Raw genomic sequence first — 20,745 nt, forward strand, 5'->3', positions numbered from 1 at the left:
TTTTTCAGAAAACATTTTACTTGTAGCATAAAAAACAAACCACGTTATGTTCTGCATTTTCATGTTATTTCGATGTACAGTTGTTCTCCACTATTGGTTATCTCAAATTGTAAGTCTCATGTCACAGCCTAATGATCAGGTGTTTACCTTTTTTGTTATTGGTCATATTTAATATGACATTTCAAAGCTTAATACATCACTTCCAGTTGTTCGAAGAATGTGCATTGAATTAACGGTGAGAACTGCGATTGCTAAACTGATAGAATCGGAAATTGGCAGTCTGCTACTGCCACCATATTTCCAATGCGGATCTCCACAACACTGAAAGGCGAATGCTACGAGAAAAAACAGAGTGAAGAAATTGGATCGTACAACAATCTGTTTTCCCGTCATATCCTCTACCGGTAGACCTCCACAGCACATGAGAGTTTGGCTCCGCTTGCTCCGTTCTCGAGACACTTCTGTTCTCTCGGGCTATAATGGAAACCTTCCTCCTGAATCAATGTATCCATTAGTCAGTACTGGATCAAACTTCCACCATCAGTTCATGGGATTGGAATGCGTATACAGATGGACACGAGCAAGTGACTTCAATTTATATGTGCAGAGAGGTATTGCTGAATATTGAATATGAAATGAATGTCGATGACAGATAAGCAGTGGAAATGGAAAGAAAGTGAGAGTGATAGTTATGGAAACATTGAGGAAGGTGTACTTGAATGTGAAGTAGCTGAAGAGTTGAAGGTAAACAACTGCGAGCCAGTCGTAACAAACAGTAGCTATCATATACGATGTATCATTTTCGCTTTAATGATTTTCATGGAGAAAGTTTTCAGAATCACACTGACCACAGTGAAAGTAATATTGTTAAAGTAGGACTGAAGGTTGTTAATGTGGCAATATTAATCTGCAGTGGCTATGAACACAATTGTGATTCATGAGAATGATTGGATACATAATTATATATCAATGTGCGACGAGTAATAATTAATCTGTATCAAAAGTGAAACAGGAACATGGCAGTGATGCTAGGAACACGGTAAGTTCATCACTTTCCCTTGTTTACTTGTATATAAGTTCTTCACTCTCATATAATTACCGATCGTCTTTACTAACATTTACGGTGGATAATAACTACTGAAAAAAAGAAGAGACTGAAATGTTACGTAGGCAACGGCTGTGAAGGTAGGGATAGTTGTTATTGTGTTACCGGGCTGTCGCTATGTATGTGCCAAAAAAGAGGCTAAAATATGAGAAGGATCCTCCATGGTTTAATAATAAAATTCGGAAAATGCTGAGGAAACAGATATTGCTGTACACTCAGTTCAAAAAAGAGTGGTCAAATATTGACAGGCAAAAGTTAGTAGAAATTCGTGCGTCCGTAAGAAGATCAATGTGAGAAGCACACAACAAATTCCTCCGTCATACATCACCGAAAGATCTTTCCGAAAAACCGAGAAAATTCTAGTCATACGCAAAATCACTAAGTGGCTCGAAGGCTTCTGTTCATTCACTCGTCGACCGGTTGCTGTTGTAATAGAAGATAGGAAAAGGAAATCTGAAATTTTAAATTTCACGTTTAAGAAATCTTTCATGCAGGAGCATCGTACGAACATACCATCGTTTGGCTATCGTACAGACTCTCGCATGGAACACACAGAAATTGGCATCCGTGGCGTAGAAAAGCAACTGAAAGAGTTGAAAAAAATAAGTCCTCAGGTCCAGATGGAATCCGCACTCGGTTTTACAGAGAGCGCTCTGCGGCATTAGCTCCTTACTGTTAAAGCGTTTATCGCGTATCTCTACCCCAGCGCGATGTCCCAGGCGTCCGGAAACGAACGCACTTGACTCGTTTATCTAAGAAAGATAAAAGAACTGACCCGCATAATTACACATCTATATGCTTAAAAACTGTTTACTGCAGAAATCTCAAACGCATCCTGAGGTCAAATATAGTAAATGTCTTTGAGATAGAGAAGCTTCCGTCCACGAATCAGCACGGCGTTAGAAAGCATCGCTCGTGCGAAACTCAGTTTGCCCTTTGATAAGATGATAGCCCACAAACCATTTATGGATAGCAGCATGTAAATTCCATATTCCTAAATTTACAGAAAGCGTTTCACACAATGCCGCACTGCATATTATTCAGGTTCCCAGCTAAGTGAGTGGCTGGAACACTTTGCGCAATAGAACCCATCACGTTGTCCTCGAAGACGAGTGTTCATCAGAGAGCATGACAGGGAAGTGTGATAGGATCACTGTTATTCTATGTGTACAAAAATGATCTGACGAACAGAGCTAGCAGCAATCTGCGTTTGCTTGTCGTTGACGCTGAGGTGTACGACAGGTGTAGTCGTTGAGTGATTGTAGGAGCATACAAGATGACTTAGACGAATTTTCTAGTTAGTGTGATGAACGACAGATTGCTCTAAATGTTGATAGATGTAACTTAATGCGAACAATCTTGTAACATTCGAATACAGCGTTAGTAGCGTGCAGTTTAACAGCGTCACACCGATTAACTATCCAGAAGTAACTTTGCAAAGCAATATGAAATGGAATGAACACGTCCAAGTTAATAGTAGGGAAAGCGAATGCTCGATTTCGTTTTAGTGGGAGATTTATGGGAGCGGCGCCCGTTTCACTCTTTAGTAAGCATTTCAGAGACACGATGCTAGATTTGTTACCGGAAGCTTCTATCAGCACGCAGGTATTACGGAGATGTTTCGTGAACTCAAATGGGAATCCCTGCAGGGAAGGCGACGCTCTTTTCGCAAGACGCTATTGCGGAAATTAAGCGAACCGGTATTTGAAGCCGACTACAGAAAGACTCTAATGCCGACGACGTATATTTCGCTTAAGGACCACAAGCGTAAGATCCTAGGAATTAGGGCTGCCGCGCGGGATTAGCCGAGCGGTCTGACGCGCTGCAGTCATGGACTGTGTGGCTGGTCCCGGCGGAGGTTCGAGTCCTCCCTCGGGCATGGGTGTGCGTGTTTGTCCTTAGGATAATTTAGGTTAAGTAGTGTGTAAGCTTACGGACTGATGACCTCTGCAGTTAAGTCCCATAAGATTTCACACACATTTGAACATTTTTGAATTAGGGCTCACACAGCGGCTTTTAGACAGTTGTATTTCCCCTATTCGCTCAGTTTGCGAGTGGATCACCAAAGGAAATGACTAGTAGTGGCAGAAGGTACTCTCCGCCATGCACTGTACGGTGTTTTGCGGAGTATGAACGTAGATGTAGATGCAGGAGTTTGCACAGTGGTTGATCGTCAGTTTCCCGCGTCGTTCGGCAGACATGGTACAGGGCTCGCCGGCTCGACTTCGGACGGAGCTGTGGCTGCAGCAGCGGCTGCTGAGGCTGGCGGGCCAGTGGACTCCGCGGGCCAGGCTGACTGCGTGGCTGTACGCCGCCTACGCGGGCGCCGTCGTGGCCTCCCTGCTGTTCCTGGTGGCCAGCCAGCTGTCCGCCATGCTGCACTTCTGGGGCGACATCCTCAGCGCCACCAACAACGCCTGCGTCACCTCCAGCTACTCGATGGCCGTCTTCAAGTTCTTCGCCTTCCGCGTGATGCGGCCCTCTGCCGAACGCCTCATTCACGACCTCGACAGATGCCTGCAAGTAAATTTCTCCGCACTTCTTGTCTGTGCAACTTTAGTGTGGAATTAAAAGGTTTCTGACATTCCTGCTTTCTATTTTGGACTTCAGTCTCGAATTACAGGTACATGTCTGGCGGATTTCATAGTCGGTTGTCAGGAAGTAATAAGTTCATCCTGTAATTGCAGTGGAGGTTTAAAGTAATAAAAAATAATGTGACATCAGTCGTCAGCTGAAATCAATTTTTTACTGCCTAACGATCACAGGGCGAATACACAACTTTAAAGTTGTTTATGGCCCGTTTGCTAACATATGGGTCCATTTTTGCACTCTTGCATTCTGCCGTTAAAGAAGCATCGATTACTCATGCAGTCAGCCTAATGGACAACCAGTAAATAGAATGAGATTTTCACTCTGCAGCGGAGTGTGCTCTGATATGAAACTTCCTGGCAGATTAAAACTGTGTGCCGGACCGAGACTCGAACTCTGGACCGTTGCCTCTCGCGGACAAGTGCTCTACCGACTGAGCTACCCAAGCTCGACTCGCGCCCCCTCCTCACAGATTTACTTCCGCCAGTACCCAGTCTCCTACCTTCCTAACTTTACAGAAGCTCTCCTGCGAACCTTGCAGGACTAGCACTCCTGAAAGAAAGGATATTGCGGAGACATGGCTTAGGCACAGCCTGGGGGATGTTTCCAGAATGAGATTTTCACTCTGCAGCGGAGTGTGCGCTGATATGAAACCTCCTGGCAGAGCACTTGCCCGCGAAAGGTAAAGGTCCCGAGTTCGAGTCTCTGTCCGGCACACGGTTTTAATCTGCCAGAAAGTTTCAATTACTAAGTAACTGGCAAAAGCAAACAAATAAATGAAAAATCAGTAAATAAAGGAGATAAGAAAGAACTGATTCCTGAGGTTAATGATGTTTCTTAATCACAGGATTAAGAACATAAATTACTTTGAATGGTGGCCTTACATTGGATAACATATATACACGGTGAAACAAATAAGATATGGAATGACTGGGGAACCAGAGCGTTCGAAGGCAATGACTGATGTAAGCCAGAGGCAGTATGCAGTGCACCAAAACTAAATTCAACAAAATTCCTAATGTTAAACAACTTAATTCAAGTCTGTATGCAATGACCAATTCACCTTAGCAAACTTCAGTCACTGAGAGTTACCCTAGCACTCACTGTTCAAATATTCTCTAAGTCAGAAACTGCTAGAGTTGGTGCACGTTGAACACACTTGAACACCTGTGGGTCGCTGGCAGTTCAACCTTAGCACGAACCGTATCAAACAAATACGAACATGAAAAGTATGTCAATTGCATGCAGTTCCCCTCACGTTGGTTGATAATGACCTGTATTGACTGGCGATATATATATATATATATATATATATATATATATATATATATATATATATATATATATATATATATATATATGTCCAAGCTCTGTTTGAGTCAATGCCCAGGTGTATCAAGGCCGTTATTACGGTCAGAGGTGGTTGTTCTGGGTACTGATGTCTTAGGATCTATGCACCCAAATTGGGTGAAAATGCCACTTCTAGTATAATATAGTTGTCCAATGAATACCTGTTTATCATCTGCATGTCTTCTTGGTGTAGCAATTTTAATGGCCAGTAGTGTATACACACATTACATGTAAATATTGTACATTATTTTATACATCGTAAATGCTTCTGACAAGAATAAACAAATAACTGCAGTGGTTCCATTTAACCACAACTCCACTGCCATTACACTGGTCAATGGTGGAGCTTTAAGTGATATCCTGATACCATTTCTACCCCGTATGCAGCACTCAAAAGTGACCAGTGTGCACATTTATATGTTAGCTGATTTTAATGCGATGAGCCCAGTATCTTCAGCATACAGACGACAGTTTGAGAGCGGTGACGGCAGCGCATGCTTCGGCAGGTGTACGGGCAGGAGTACGCGGTCCAGAAGGCGGCCGTGTTCGGCGCGTGCGCGCAGAAGGGCCGGCTGGTGGCGCGGCTGCAGGTGTCGCTGGGCGTGTCCGTCTACCTCAGCTGGGTGGTGTTGCCTGCCCTGCGCGCGCAGGCCTGCCACTCCGCAGAGTGCCGCGTCCACAGCGGCTTCCCCGCGCTGGTCTGGTACCCTTTCTCCTTCACAGAGCCGCCCGTCTACCAGGTGACGCTGCAAACTGCCACTTCTACTCACTTATTTCTATTCCAGCAATCGTAATTAATCTGAGGTGAGGGGCTAACGCCTTTAACTTTGGTTGGAAATGTCTGAATACACGCAGTCACTGCCAATCCAGTCGCCTAGTGACAATGATTTTGTGCATGTGTATATAAGTCACTAAAATAAGTTGTCTATTGTCCAATTTGTTGTGGTCTTCAGTCCAGAGACTGGTTTGATCAGCTCTCCCTGCTACGCTATCCTGTGCAAGCTTTTTCATCTCCCAGTACGTACTGCAGCCTACATCCTTCTGAATCTGCTTAGTGTATTCATCTCTTGATCTCCTTCTACGATTTTTACCCTCCACGTTGCCCTCCAATACTAAACTGGTGATCCCTTAATGCCTCAGAACATGTCCTACCAACCGATTCCTTCTTCTTGTCAAGTTGTGCCACAAACTCCTCTTCTCCCCAATTCTATTCAATACCTCCTCATTAATTATGTGATCCACCCATCTAATCTTCAGCATTATTCTGTAGCACCACATTTCTATAGCTTCTGTTCTCTTTTTGTCTAAACTACACTCCTGGAAATTGAAATAAGAACACCGTGAATTCATTGTCTCAGGAAGGGGAAACTTTATTGACACATTCCTGGGGTTAGATACATCACATGATCACACTGACAGAACCACAGGCACATAGACACAGGCAACAGAGCATGCACAATGTCGGCACTAGTACAGTGTACATCCACCTTTCGCAGCAATGCAGGCTGCTATTCCCCCATGGAGACGATCGTAGAGATGCTGGATGTAGTCCTGTGGAACGGCTTGCCATGCCATTTCCACCTGGCGCCTCAGTTGGACCAGCGTTCGTGCTGGACGTGCAGACCGCGTGAGACGACGCTTCATCCAGTCCCAAACATGCTCAATGGGGGACAGATCCGGAGATCTTGCTGGCCAGGGTAGTTGACTTACACCTTCTAGAGCACTTGGGTGGCACGGGATACATGCGGACGTGCATTGTCCTGTTGGAACAGCAAGTTCCCTTGCCGGTCTAGGAATGGTAGAACGATGGGTTCGATGACGGTTTGGATGTACCGTGCACTATTCAGTGTCCCCTCGACGATCACCAGTGGTGTACGGCCAGTGTAGGAGATCGCTCCCCACACCATGATGCCGGGTGTTGGCCCTGTGTGCCTCGGTCGTATGCAGTCCTGATTGTGGCGCTCACCTGCACGGCGCCAAACACGCATACGACCATCATTGGCACCAAGGCAGAAGCGACTCTCATCGCTGAAGACGACACGTCTCCATTCGTCCCTCCATTCACGCCTGTCGCGACACCACTGGAGGCGGGCTGCACGATGTTGGGGCGTGAGCGGAAGACGGCCTAACGGTGTGCGGGACCGTAGCCCAGCTTCATGGAGGCGGTTGCGAATGGTCCTCGCCGATACCCCAGGAGCAACAGTGTCCCTAATTTGCTGGGAAGTGGCGGTGCGGTCCCCTACGGCACTGCGTAGAATCCTACGGTCTTGGCGTGCATCCGTGCGTCGCTGCGGTCCGGTCCCAGGTCGACGGGCACGTGCACCTTCCACCGACCACTGGCGACAACATCGATGTACTGTGGAGACCTCACGCCCCACGTGTTGAGCAATTTGGCGGTACGTCCACCCGGCCTCCCGCATGCCCACTATACACCCTCGCTCAAAGTCCGTCAACTGCACATACGGTTCACGTCCACGCTGTCGCGGCATGCTACCAGTGTTAAAGACTGCGATGGAGCTCCGTATGCCACGGCAAACTGGCTGACACTGACGGCGGCGGTGCACAAATGCTGCGCAGCTAGCGCCATTCGACGGCCAACACCGTTCCTGGTGTGTCCGCTGTGCCGTGCGTGTGATCATTGCTTGTACAGCCCTCTCGCAGTGTCCGGAGCAAGTATGGTGGGTCTGACACACCGGTGTCAATGTGTTCTTTTTTCCATTTCCAGGAGTGTATTTATCGTCCATGTTTCACTTCCATACACGGCTACACTCAATACAAATACTTTCAGAAACGACTTCCTGACAAATCAATACTCGATGTTAACAAATTTCTCTTCTTCAGAAACGCTTTCGTTGCCGTTGCCAGTTTTATATTCTCTCTGCTTCGACCATCATCAGTTATTTTGCTCCCCAAATAGCAAAACTTCTTTACTACTTTAAGTGTCTCATTTCCTAATCTAATTCCATCAGCATCACCCGACTTAATTCGACTACATTCCATTATCCTCGTTTTGCTTCTGTTGATGTTCGTTTTGTATCCTCCTTTCAAGACACTGCCCATTCCGTTCAACTGCTCTTCCAAGTCCTTTGCTGTCACTGACAGAATTACAATGTTATCGGCGAACCTCAAAAGTTTTTTTTCTTCTCCATGGATTTTAATACCTACTCCGAATTTTTCACTTGTTTCCTTTACTGCTTGCTCAATATACAGATTGAACAACACCGGGGAGAGGCTACATCCCTGTGTCACTCCCTTCCCAACCACTGCTTCCCTTTCAGGTCCCTTGACTCTTATAACTGCCATCTGGTTTGTATACAAATTGTAAATAGGCTTTCGCTCCCTGTATTTTACACCTGCCACTTTCAGAATTTGAAAGAGAGTCTTCCAGTCAACATTGTCAAAAGCTTTCTCTGAAAAGTGTAGCAGTTGTCAGGTTGATAAAGAAAACACATCCTGTAGGTGGAAACTTATAGTTCTGCCCTGCCCTGTCTTCGTTATATCTGCTAGCTTCATCTATCATGTGTTATTTTGCTCATGAAGTAACAGAATTCCTTCACTTCATGTACTTTACAGTCGCCCGTTTTAACGATAAGTTTCTGATTAACCCTATTTCTGCTGCTACTCACGATTTTCTCGTTCCTTTCGTTTACTCTCAGTCCAAATGTTGTACTTAGTAGATGATTCATTTCTTCAGTACGCCGCGTAATACATCAAACGCTGACTCAGTGACGCAATGTCAGCAGTGAGTCTAATCATTAGTATCCTTTCGCCTGCAGTTTAATCGCACCCCTGAAGCTATTCTTCGATTTATAATCTGAGCTATGGAAAAGACAGTCTTCATCCTTGTCATACACCCTCTTCAATCCTACCACTCCGGACTTTTTCTTCTCTTTTATTGTTCCGTCTTGGTTAATATACCCTAGTGTTCAGGGTATAAGTCCAGATATATTTATTGACAATGGAGGACAGTGTAATGAACGACAATACATCAGTATTTACTTCGTTTGCAGAATAATAATTACAGCTATTAGAAGTAGTATATTTTTAGGTTGGTTAAAACCTCCAAGTACATAGCAAGAGCAAGCTGCCCCTGGACAGCAGGTCAGGTGTTAAAGTGAGGCCACGTGGATAAGTGTGGACATGTGGATGCAAATCAATTATTCTATACTCACAGGTGTAGTTTTGCAGTTACAGCTGTGCAGAATAATCGGGTAGTAAATCATTTGATGCATTTGCGGGGAAACTGTTAGAGGCGGGTACGTATTGAAGTATCACTGATCAAAATGTCTGCACTTATACGACCAATATCGTGTGTACAAATACTACAAATTCTCAGAATAAATGGACTGAGCTTTACCGGTATAAATACACACACACCAAAAAAGTTTTGCATCACCCCAGTTCCCAGAACTCCTGAATATAGACGTTGACTGTGGATAGTGTAGCACAGACACAGTCCCTTTGACTGTTCAGAGATGTCACTACACCCGCCCAAAGATGTAAACAACCATGCATGAGCAGCACCTATTAGACGGAGGGGGTCAGACAGCTGACCAGGTCCAGTCATTCCACCAGGAAGGAAGTATACGGCTCGTATTGTCTGTAGTTCAACCATGCCTAGACGGTCAATACCGCGTTTCGATCGCATCCACATTGTTACTTTTTCTCAGGAAGGACTCTCAACAAGGGACGTGTCCAGGCGTCTCGGAGTGAACCAAAGCGTGTTGTTCGCACATGGAGGAGATACAGACAGACAGGAACTGTCGATGACATGCCTCGCTCAGGGCGCCCAAGGGCTACTACTGCAGTGGACGACCGCTACCTACGGATCATGGCTCGGAGGAACCCTGACAGCAACGCCACCATGTTGAATAATGCTTTTCGTGCAGCCACAGGACGTCGTGTTACGACTCAAACTGTGCGCAATAGGCTGCATATGAGCAGCTTCACTCCCGACATCCATGGCGAGGTCCATCTTTGCAACCACGACACCATGCAGTGCGGTGCAGATAGGCCCAACAACATGCGGAATGGACCGCTCAGGATTGGTGTTCTCCTCACCAATGAGTGTGGCACATGCCTTCAACCAAGCAGTCGTCAGAGACGTGTTTGGAGGCAACCCGGTCAGGCTGAGCGCCTTAGACACACTGTCTAGCGAGTGCAGCAAGGTGGGGATTCCCTGATGTTTTGGGGTGGCAGTATGTGGAGCCGACGTACGCCGCTGGTGGTCATGGCAGGCGCCGTAACGGCTGTACGATACACGAATGCCATCCTCCGAGCGATTGTGCAACTATATCGGCAGCATACTGGCGAGGCTTTCGTCTTCATGGACGACAATTACCGCCCCCAAAAAAATGGTTCAAATGGTTCTGAGCACTATGGGACTCAACTGCTGTGGTCATCAGTCCCCTAGAACTTATAACTACTTAAACCTAACTAACCTAAGGACATCACACACATTCATGCCCGAGGCAGGATTCGAACCTGCGACCGTAGCAGTCGCACGGTTCCGGACTGCGCGCCTAGAACCGCGAGACCACCGCGGCCGGCTAGCGCCCCCATCGTGCACATCTTGTGAATGACATCCTCAGGATAACTACATCGCTCGACTAGAGTGGCCAGCATGTTATCCAGGAATGAACCCTATTGGACATCCTGGGATAGATTATAAAGGGCTGTTTCTGGACGACGTGAGCTACCAACAACTCTGAGGGATGTATGCCGAATCGTCGTTGAGGAGTGGGACAATCTGGACCAACAGTGCCTTGATGAAATTGTGGATAGTACTCCACGACGATTACAAGCATGTATCAACGCAAGAGGATATGCTACTGGGTATTACAGGTACCGGTGTGTACAGCAATCTGGACCACCATCTCTGAAGGTCTCTCTGTACTGTGGTACAACATGCAATGTGTGGTTTTGAAGAGCAATAAAACATTGCGGAAATGATGTTTACGTCGATCTCTATTCCAGTTTTCTGTACATGTTCCGGAACTCTCGAAACTGCGGTGATGCAAAACTTTTTTTAATGTGTGTATATCAGCAGTGTCTCCTAAGTGTCGCAAGCTGCTTCTTCTCTCTTGTTCTGGCTAATACATGCATTTTTACTTTTGTAATGTGTAGCTGGAGACAGCCCCAGCAACCATTTTTCATTACCTCTTCCATGCGACGCCCAGTGTTGACAAAAATCTTCGGTTTGTTTCCCGTTATAAAAAAATAAAATAAAATAAAGAGATTTTTAGAGAGGAATTTCACGTGTCCATTAGTTAGAACGGTCCAAAATTAGTCTACTGTGATATTTGTTTTATCGACATGTTGTAACAGGGACAGTAAAACACGAAGAATAACCAGTAGTCCAGTACCAAGAGAACCACCATGGCCTGCGTTGACGCTACCGCCATACAGAAACGCTGCTCTGTTGCTCCTGAAATACATATTATTTTGAGAATTTCGAACATCTTGCATCGTTTTACAATGTCGACAGCTTTTTCTAGCTCCACTATCCATAGTGTTTTTCTGAAGTTTTGCTTTCATTACCCTGTTCAACAATAAAGTTTTTACGAAAAATAAAAGTACCCAGTTCTTACAGATTTTGGCACGCTGAATTCGAAAGTGACAATAACTTTTGCTTTTTAGCTCCTGTCCTCGTACTCTGCAAAGGTTTTTACATTCTCATTTCTGTTCTTTTTTTAATTTTTAGTTTTTTAATTTACTTATTAGTTTTTTAGCTCTCGTTTTCATGTTACATCAGATATGCCACTGAAATCACAAATGAATTAAGCACACCCTTAGAGATATTGACTGATGAAGACCGGCTCGATGTGATATTACGTCAGTGTTCTGTGTCTAGCTAACAGTCTGACACTGCTTGCCTTCCGGAGTTCTCCACCGGCTACTGTGAGTTTCTGATATACTGTGTTATGCTGTTACGCGCCGTAGAGGTGTTGATAACAGCAAAAATTTATGTTACTTATGTACAGGTGCCATCCCTGGACACAAAGGAGGAACATTGTCACAACCAGTGAAAAAGGCTTATATCCTAGATTTAGAATGCCGTGTAGGGGACCAATCAAAAGCATGAGCTCTTCGTGTTTTTTATACATATTTATCAAGTATCGATGAAAGGAAAAAAGTTCCCAAGCATTCTGCAGTGCCGACCACATGGCGCGAAACTACAAACGACCTAACAGATTGCTACTTCTGCTTGATGTCTCCACTCATAAAGGACTTAACAAGAAAAAGAAGAGCATCATACAGTACCATCATGTACGAAGAGTGATGCCATCACTGCCTCTTGGAGTCAGTTTCCCCATTCCGGACCCTACAGTAGCCACACCAAAACTTTTCAGTGAAAATGTAGCTCAGCCATATACATTACATCCTTCCAAATGCAACTATCCCAGCTTTACACCATTGTTATCTGGTGAAATGCACAAAATTACGTGAATTGAAAACAGTGATCTTGTCACAGACTTCAACCTTCCGAAACGTAAGGCGGAACTATTAGCTTCTCGATTGAGGAAGTGGAATCTTCTAGAAGAATCAACTCGAGTATGTACTTTTCACCAACATTAAAGTCCGCCTCCGGTAGCTGAGTGGTCAGCGCGACAAAATGTCAATCCTAAGGGCGGGGTTCGATTCCTGGCTGGGTCGGAGATTTTCTCCCCTCAGGGACTGGGTGTTGTGTTGCCCTAATCAACATCATTTCATCTCCATCGACGTGCAGGTCGCCGAAGTGGCGTCTACTCGAAAGACCTGCATCCGGCGAACGGTCTACCCGGCGGGAGGCCCTAGCCACACGGCATTTACCAACATTAAAGGCCATTCGAAAGGTTTTAAACATAACAAATGAAGAAAATTTGACGCAAGAGCTTGAAGCCGCCGGCTGCTGTGGACGAGCGGTTCCTGGCGTTTATGTCTGGAACCACGCGACTGCTACGGTCGCAGGTTCGAATCCTTCCTCGGGCATGGCTGTGTGTGATGTCCTTAGGTTCGTTAGGTTTAAGTAGTTCTAAGTTCTAGGGGACTGATGACCTCAGATGTTAAGTCCCATAGTGCTCAGAGCCATTTGAACCATTTTCAACCTTGAAGACTTTTCATAGTGGTTCAAAAACTAGTTTGACAACCATGCTATTACATAATGGCATATGCAGCCCTACCAGAGGAAGGTTGCATCATGATAACAGCTAAACTGTCGGAAAGAAAAATCGCAGCACAAACAAGGAGTTGTGAAACAAAACTAAATTTCTAGGCGTGTTTCTACGTACGAAAGATGACGTCTACTCAAATTTCGCGGCAATCGCATAACAATGGTGCTAGTAGCACCACTATGGGGATGCAAATCAGGTTTGCTTTAAATATACGCTGTAACGGTCATGAGCTTTAGTTACATTCAAGCTTGGACACGATGAGTTGATGTTAGTCAAGAATGCCTTCAAAACGATAAAGACACATTGTCAACACCTCACTGAGTCTGAACAGAATGAACATCCACAGTCTCGTAGCCACATTATATGACCACTCATGTAATGCGGCTAAGAGACTCTGGATGTTCATTCTGTGATAGTGCAGAAAAACTTGGCAGGAATGTAGCCACTGTACATGACTGCTGGCAGCTGTTGACACGAAAATGTACTGTCGCAAGAATACCGGGCTCCGGATCGCAACGTGGTATTACCGAGAGGAAAGACCATCATGTATGGCGTACGGCTCTGGTGCAACCCACTGTATCGCAGGCAGTAATTTGAGCAGCAGTTGGCACAACTGTGATACAACGAACTGTTTCAAATCGGTTACTTCAAGGGCGCAATACAGTGTGCATTCCACTCACCCCAAATCACTACCCTGTGTGCTGCCAAGCGAGAGGTGGAGGTCTGTTGAGTTTCCAAATAAAAGCTGGTTCTGCCTCGGTGTCAATGATGACAGTGCGTTGCTAACGAGGAGGCCAGCTGACGACCTGCAACCCGCCTGTCTCCATGCTAGACACACTGGACCTAAACCTGCAGTTATGGTCTGGGGACCAATTTCATATGACAGCAGGATACTCTCTTGGTTATCCCACTCATCATGACTGCAAATTTGAAAGTCAGTCTGGTGATTCGACCTGTTGTGGTAAAATGCCGTGTGGCTAGGTCCTCCCGTCGGGTTGACCGTTCCCCTGGTGCAAGTCTTTCGAGTTGACGCCACTTCGGCGACTTGCGTGTAGATGGTGATGAAATGATGATGATAATGACGACACAAACCCAGTCCTTGAGCGGAGAAAATCTCCGACCCCGCCGGGAATTGAACCCGGGCCGTGAGGTATGACATTCCGTTGTGCTAACCACTCAGCTACCGGGGGCAGACACCTGTTCTGGTGCCATCCGTGAACAGCATTCCCAGGGAGTGTTTTCCAACAGGATAACGCTCGTCCAGACACCGCTGTTATAAACTAATATGCTCTACAGAGTGTCAACATGTTGGCTTGGCCTGCTCGATCACCAGATCTGTCTCCAGTCGAGCACATGAGGTATATCATAGCACGACAACTTCAGCGTCATGCACAAGCAGCATTAACCATATATTGACCGACTAAGGCATGGAACTCCATCCCACAAATTGGCATCCGGCACCTGTACAAGACAATTCATTTTCGTAGTTGCGACCGAACCGCCGAATCTTTCCATCAGTAAATGGGGTATGTTCTCAAGTGACTCCGTTGTTTTAACCCCTCCACTGACAGAATGACCCGCTTCCTACTTCCGTATGTATAAAGCCAATACGGACTTGTAGCTGTCACGCCTTTGCACTTACTGCTACGTATTTTAACCGTAAATAGCTCAGCCCTAATGGTAAGAGTTAGTAGTGAATTCTGGCGTTATTAATCTTTGAAGACAGCACAGCTGCCACAAGCTCAGCTCACTTTTACTCCACTCCTACCCTCGCCATTACACCACATTAACTAGGTGCTACATGGACCTTGCTAAATTCCCTTGCGTATACATTTTTTACCGTTACTCGCCAGTATTTACCTATTGGATTAGTACACTCCTAACCGGACTATTTCTCAAAGAGCTGTGATGATTGAACGGGTTCGATCCACGGCCTACAGTGCCCTACAGTTCACACGGTAACACTGCCTACCTGACCCACTTAACTTGGTAGTGAGCTTATGTATCCAATCACCACTGCTAGCAGCAGTAGATAATCCTATCAGCACGACGAGAGCAGCAGACTTACCGTCGAATCCTCCTGAAAATACTTATAACTACGGTCGCCAGCTCTGAAGGAGCAAAAGAATAAATCAATTTTTTGGCTCGTTTCAAAGTGAAACGGCTTGAGTTGAATTTTAAACTTAATTCTGAATATTACTATTTCTGATCATTCTAGGTGATTCTACAAAGCAAATACTCTCTCAATTTCTGTGAGTTGGCTTGGTAGTTACCACCAAGACAATTTAAGCAACTTAGGTTAACAAACTTCTACCCTTCAACTTATTTAATGATTTTGGGATATTACTCTTTGGACAATTGCTATAGAATTAGTTAAGTGACTTTACTTGAAAGGTTGCTCAGAAATATTTAAGTAACTATAAATAGGCGACTCATTCTGGTGTGACCATTGCTCTTTTCTGGTTCTTATACGCTAAAGTATTCTACACCCAAAATAATTGTAAATGGAAGAGGCGATGGTGGCCTCAGTCTGATTTCACTACACTATGTTTCAGGTTACTACACTTTACAATGAACAACATGCGTCGTAATTTTACTCATTACTATATCCTGTCTTCTGCACTTGCACAAAAGAAAACTGGTATTCTCCTTTTACATGTATACAAAGTTCGACTTAACAATTTCAAGCAGTCTTGCCTTGGGTAGACGTGTCGGTGCTGGTGGTGAGATGCATGTGGCTAACGCAGCTCTTCCTCTTCACGCCTCGTGCCCTTAATGGCGGCTGGAACTACGAGCTGTAGCACTCGTATAAGCTACTGCGCGTCCGCCATAAAATCTGGGCGCAGGAACTCTTACAATCAGCCCCAGTGGCATAGAGACGGCTTCGACAACCATTCGTCGCGTTCCACTCCACAAACGGGGACGATATTCTCCTTTTCGCTGTTGCACAGTCACTTTTGCGTGAGCACAGTTATGCACGTCCGCTCACGTCAACACTCCCCAGGCCATTCCATTGTTCAGTCCCTGTGTCTCCCGCTACCTCTAGCTACGCTCGTATCACCAAGAGTGGGGGCGTTCCCCTACCACCTTTTCACCGAAATCATTTAGTATTTAAGAATATTTATATTTATTACCCTGGAGTTCATACCAGTCATAATAATTTACTACTAGCGCTTTATAACATTAAATCATACAGTAATAGCTTATAATTACCAAGAAAAAGAATACATTTGACTCCGATAGCATAGTGCATTGTCTGAGGCAGCGCTAATTCCCAGTTTCGCCAATAGATGGCATCAGGGTGCACTCCCTGGCAGTCTCACACCAGCGCGCCCGTTTCCGACGCGCGGGCTCCAAATTACTGTCAGCCCACCATCATTTCAGTTCCGTTACATAGTGATTAAAATTCTTCTGGGTATTATGCCGCGTCATTGCTAAAAACTAACAACAATAATATACTAAAACCGACGTTTTGGCCGAATTGCAACGGCCTTCCTCAGGGCCCGACTGGTTTTGCATGGGGATCGAAATTATTAAGCAGCCTGACAACATCAGCAGAGAAGATTGCGACAAACTGCCGGTGTCCTGGCTGCCGGCCATCCCAGCCCAACGGGCTGCGATCGGTCGATATGGACGTATCTGCATAAACAGCTGTAGAGCAACTGTCAGTCCACTTCCGCGCACATTAGGTGGAAAACTTGCCGACCAGAAGCCGAACGCTGATTGGCGGACAGCTACCAATCGTTGACGACATGGACATCCACGAATAGCCTCTTTCCTTCCATCTTCCATTACGTCATGAGTAGCCAAACATATTAGAGGGCCAATTAAAAGTTTTACAACACTGACGTCAGACATCGATAGTCTGTAATAAGTAGAAGCACTTATCTCCATGAAAAACCAGTCGTGCCCTGAGGAAGGCCGTTGCAATTCGGCCGAAACGTCGGTTTTAGTTTATTATTCTTGTTAGTTTTTAGCAATGACGCGGCATAATACCCAGAAGAATTTTAATCACTATGACACCGACCGCGGAAGCCTAAGTTCTTATAACAATGCATTTTCGTTTTCATGCTTGCATTCAATATTCCGGTGGCTACACTCATTAGTGGTACAGCATTTAAGATAATTGTTAATCACTTACATGTGTTACCCACACAAATGTAATCCCGAAATTTCATTAGTGTACATTATTTATTTTTTCGTGTTGTAATTTCTTCTGTCAGTGTATTTTACAAAATGGCTCTGAGCACTATGGGACTTAACTTCTGAGGTCATCAGTCCCCTAGAAATTAGAACTACTTAAACCAAACTAACCTAAGGACTCACACACATCCATGCCCGAGGCAGGATTCGAACCTGTGACCGTAGCGGTCGCGCGGTTACAGAATGAAGCGCCTAGAACCGCTCGGCCACTCCGGCCGGCTGTATTTTACATAACAATTACTATGGTAAGCATCAATACCTCATATGTGCTGATTTAAAAGTCATCGGTATGCTTCAGGGCCTACAAGATGGGTTCATTAAGTACTGTTACTATATTGGTGACTGGGACAGTCGCACTAGGGATTAACATTACAAACAGAAGGACTGGCCTCGATGAAAAGTTCTGTTGTCTGACAAGAAAGATGTCTCCTATCACTCTCTTGCAAATTCTAGTCAAGTCCTGTTAGGACCGCAACATGCGAAGTTGAAGTTATTAGCAAAACCAGTGAATAAAAAACGAACGAGCATTTGAATACGTGGAACATTCCCTTCATTGACTACTGAGCAGATGCAGCACGAAGTATTTACTGGCCGATAAATACGTAAGATCAAAAAAATGCTTCAAATGACTCTGAGCACTATGGGACTTAACTTCTGAGGTCATCAGTCCCCTAGAACTTAGAACTACTTAAACCTAAATAACCTAAGGACATCACACACACCCATGCCCGAGGCATGATTCGAAACTGTTACGGTAGCGGTCGCGCGGTTCCAGACTGTAGCGCCTAGAACCGCTCGGCCACCCCGGCCGGCTACGCAAGATCCATGCAGATCAGTAATTCGAGTGAATTATCAGCTCCGATTAGCTAAATGCGTGGCAATACTGTAGAAAAAAAGGAATTACCTCATTGTTCATGGGCGGTAAGTGCGCTGAAAGTGCATTGAACTTAGGAAAGACCTTATACGTGCCTACGGGTCACTCAAAATTCACATCACGTATTCACATATCTACGTTTTCCGTGAATATTGTGGGGCGTTTAATAATGAACATGGCGAAAGCATTCGCCAACAGATCTCTGTAATGAAACATCCATATCAAAGAAGATTCAGTGCTTCGCTGCTTACAGATTTCTGCTGGACTTTGAAGAAAGACTCGCATCGTCCCCCTAATAGTGTATGTTAAATTTAGCTAAACGGACCGTAGTTTTTCATGTACATAGTATAAAGCAATTTGATCTATTATTCCATATTGTTTGTGAATAGTTTATACTTTACGATTTTGCATTGTGGATATATATCTGTGATATAGCATACGAAATATGTAAAAAAAACTAGTGCGTATCTTTAATTGTATAGCTCCCTTTAGGTATTATTGTCATTATTAATATCTTTGAATGGAACATGAAAAATATATGCGTCAGTATTTCGGTAAAAACATAAACTTCAACGCCTTGTATCTAAAATCCTACATCTACATGGTTACTCTGCAATTCACACTTAAGTGCCTGGCAGAGGGTTCATCGGACCATTTTATTACTTCTTCTCTACCATTCCACTCTCGAATGGCGCGTGGGAAAAAGGAACACCTAAATCTTTCCGTTCGAGCTCTGATTTCTCTTATTTTATTATGATGATCATTTCTCCCTAAGTAGGTGGCTGTCAACAAAATACTTTCGAATTCGGAAGAGAAAGTTGGTGATTGAAATCTCGTAAATAGATCTCGCTGCCAAGGAAACCGCCTTTGTTTCAGTGACTGCCACCCCAACCCGCGTATCACATCAGTTACACTCTCACCCCTATTGCGCGATAACACGAAACGGGCTGCCCTTCTTTGCACTTCTTCGACGTCCTCCGTCAATCCTACCTGGTAAGGATCCCACACCGCGCAGTAGTATTCCAGCAGAGGACGGACAAGTGTAATGTAGGCTGTCTCTTTAGTCTAGATCCATTTTAGAAAAACGTACACAATATTTGTGATTATTGCACAGAATTAAACACAAAATCACTGTCATATTTCTGGTAAATAACTGAGTGTTGGACAGTGACACGCTTGATAGATTATTGCCCATTATAACGTGTGAAGAACATAAAAGCGTCAGTAACTTCCTAGCATGACCTTATCCAGATATTTAATTGCCGTTTTCAACTTCAGTAAAATCAAATCCACACAAACCAACTATTTTGGCCTTTTTTAAATGTTAAAATTTGTTGTCTAGTGATATGAAGCGCAGTTTAAAGACTAGCTTTCTTTTCCATTCGACTTAGAGGTCTTTTCTGCCATGTCTGTCCTTAAGCCAACGAAATGTATTATATGCAGATGATCTACGCTGTCATCTCCATGGGCCTCTTCTACGGCTGCATCATCTTCACGTCCCAAGACGGCTTCTTCTGGTCGCTTATAATCTATGTAGGCGCACACTTGCGCTTCCTGAACTTTATGGTGACCAACATGTCGAGCGGTGAGAGCGACACGAAGTCTCCTGGAGGGTCTCCACAACTGGAGGAGAAGATGAGGCGACGCCTCAAGGAGTGCGTCTGCTACCACAATGACATAGACAGGTGGGACTCGCCGTACAGGGAAGGTAGGGTAGCATCGGAGAAGCAGTCTTTTCAGAAATTATTCTCAATGTTAAACTGGAATATTCCTCATACTAAATAATGCTTTGATGCTTCAGTGAACAGATTAAAAATTTTTCATGTCACTAATATATATATCCACAGATTTTTTAAATAATTTTTTTTTCCATTCTTTGCATTGTGACCGTTTAAAGTTTTCTAATTTTTTTTTAATCAGCGTAATTTTAATGTGTAACCACATCATTTTTATTCAAAAAATTTTAATTGGGTCGTAAATAGTAATAAATTTGAATTTGTCCAACAGCTCATCTAGTTTGTGAAACAATATGCCAACTTACTGGAAACCGCTGCACACTGGAAACTCGTAGATTCACCTTTCTGCCTTAAGTCTTCAAGTCTTCATAAAATAGTAGTAAATACCTTCACCCACTTTCGTTTTGCTCTCATTGAACCCATGCATTATTTTCAGTTACGCTGCAGATTTATACGCTAGACATGGGAACTCATTTCTACTCAAAACAAAAAGCTGGCTGTCTAAATTTATCGCGTGATATTGTTTCCTGTTCTCGGAAAAAATTAATATTTACTAAAACATATTTGATGGCAACCTCTTTGTGCCTAATCTACTGTACTTCTTCGAACTAAATATTTTTCTTTCGTTCCCCCGTTTGTCATTTCAAGAAGACTATTTTTCACAGCTTCCTTTGCGTTCTTTTCATCCCGTTTGTACCCAGATTTTATGAAAAAAGGAAAATTTATGTTTTGTGC

General features: G+C 44.4%; 1 protein-coding gene across 1 annotated transcript in view; it reads left to right on the plus strand.

The window, feature by feature from the left end:
- Positions 1-3,304: 3,304 nt before the first annotated feature.
- Positions 3,305-20,745, plus strand: part of LOC124613756 (odorant receptor Or2-like) — a 67,161-nt gene continuing 49,720 nt past the window's right edge. The window contains exons 1-3 of the mRNA XM_047142472.1: positions 3,305-3,628; positions 5,551-5,784; positions 19,718-19,959. Of these exons, the coding sequence (XP_046998428.1) occupies positions 3,305-3,628; positions 5,551-5,784; positions 19,718-19,959 (800 nt within the window). The remainder of the gene's footprint in view (positions 3,629-5,550; positions 5,785-19,717; positions 19,960-20,745) is intronic.

This window comes from Schistocerca americana, chromosome 4, assembly GCF_021461395.2.
Source record: "Schistocerca americana isolate TAMUIC-IGC-003095 chromosome 4, iqSchAmer2.1, whole genome shotgun sequence".
Taxonomy (NCBI): Eukaryota; Metazoa; Arthropoda; class Insecta; order Orthoptera; family Acrididae; genus Schistocerca; species Schistocerca americana.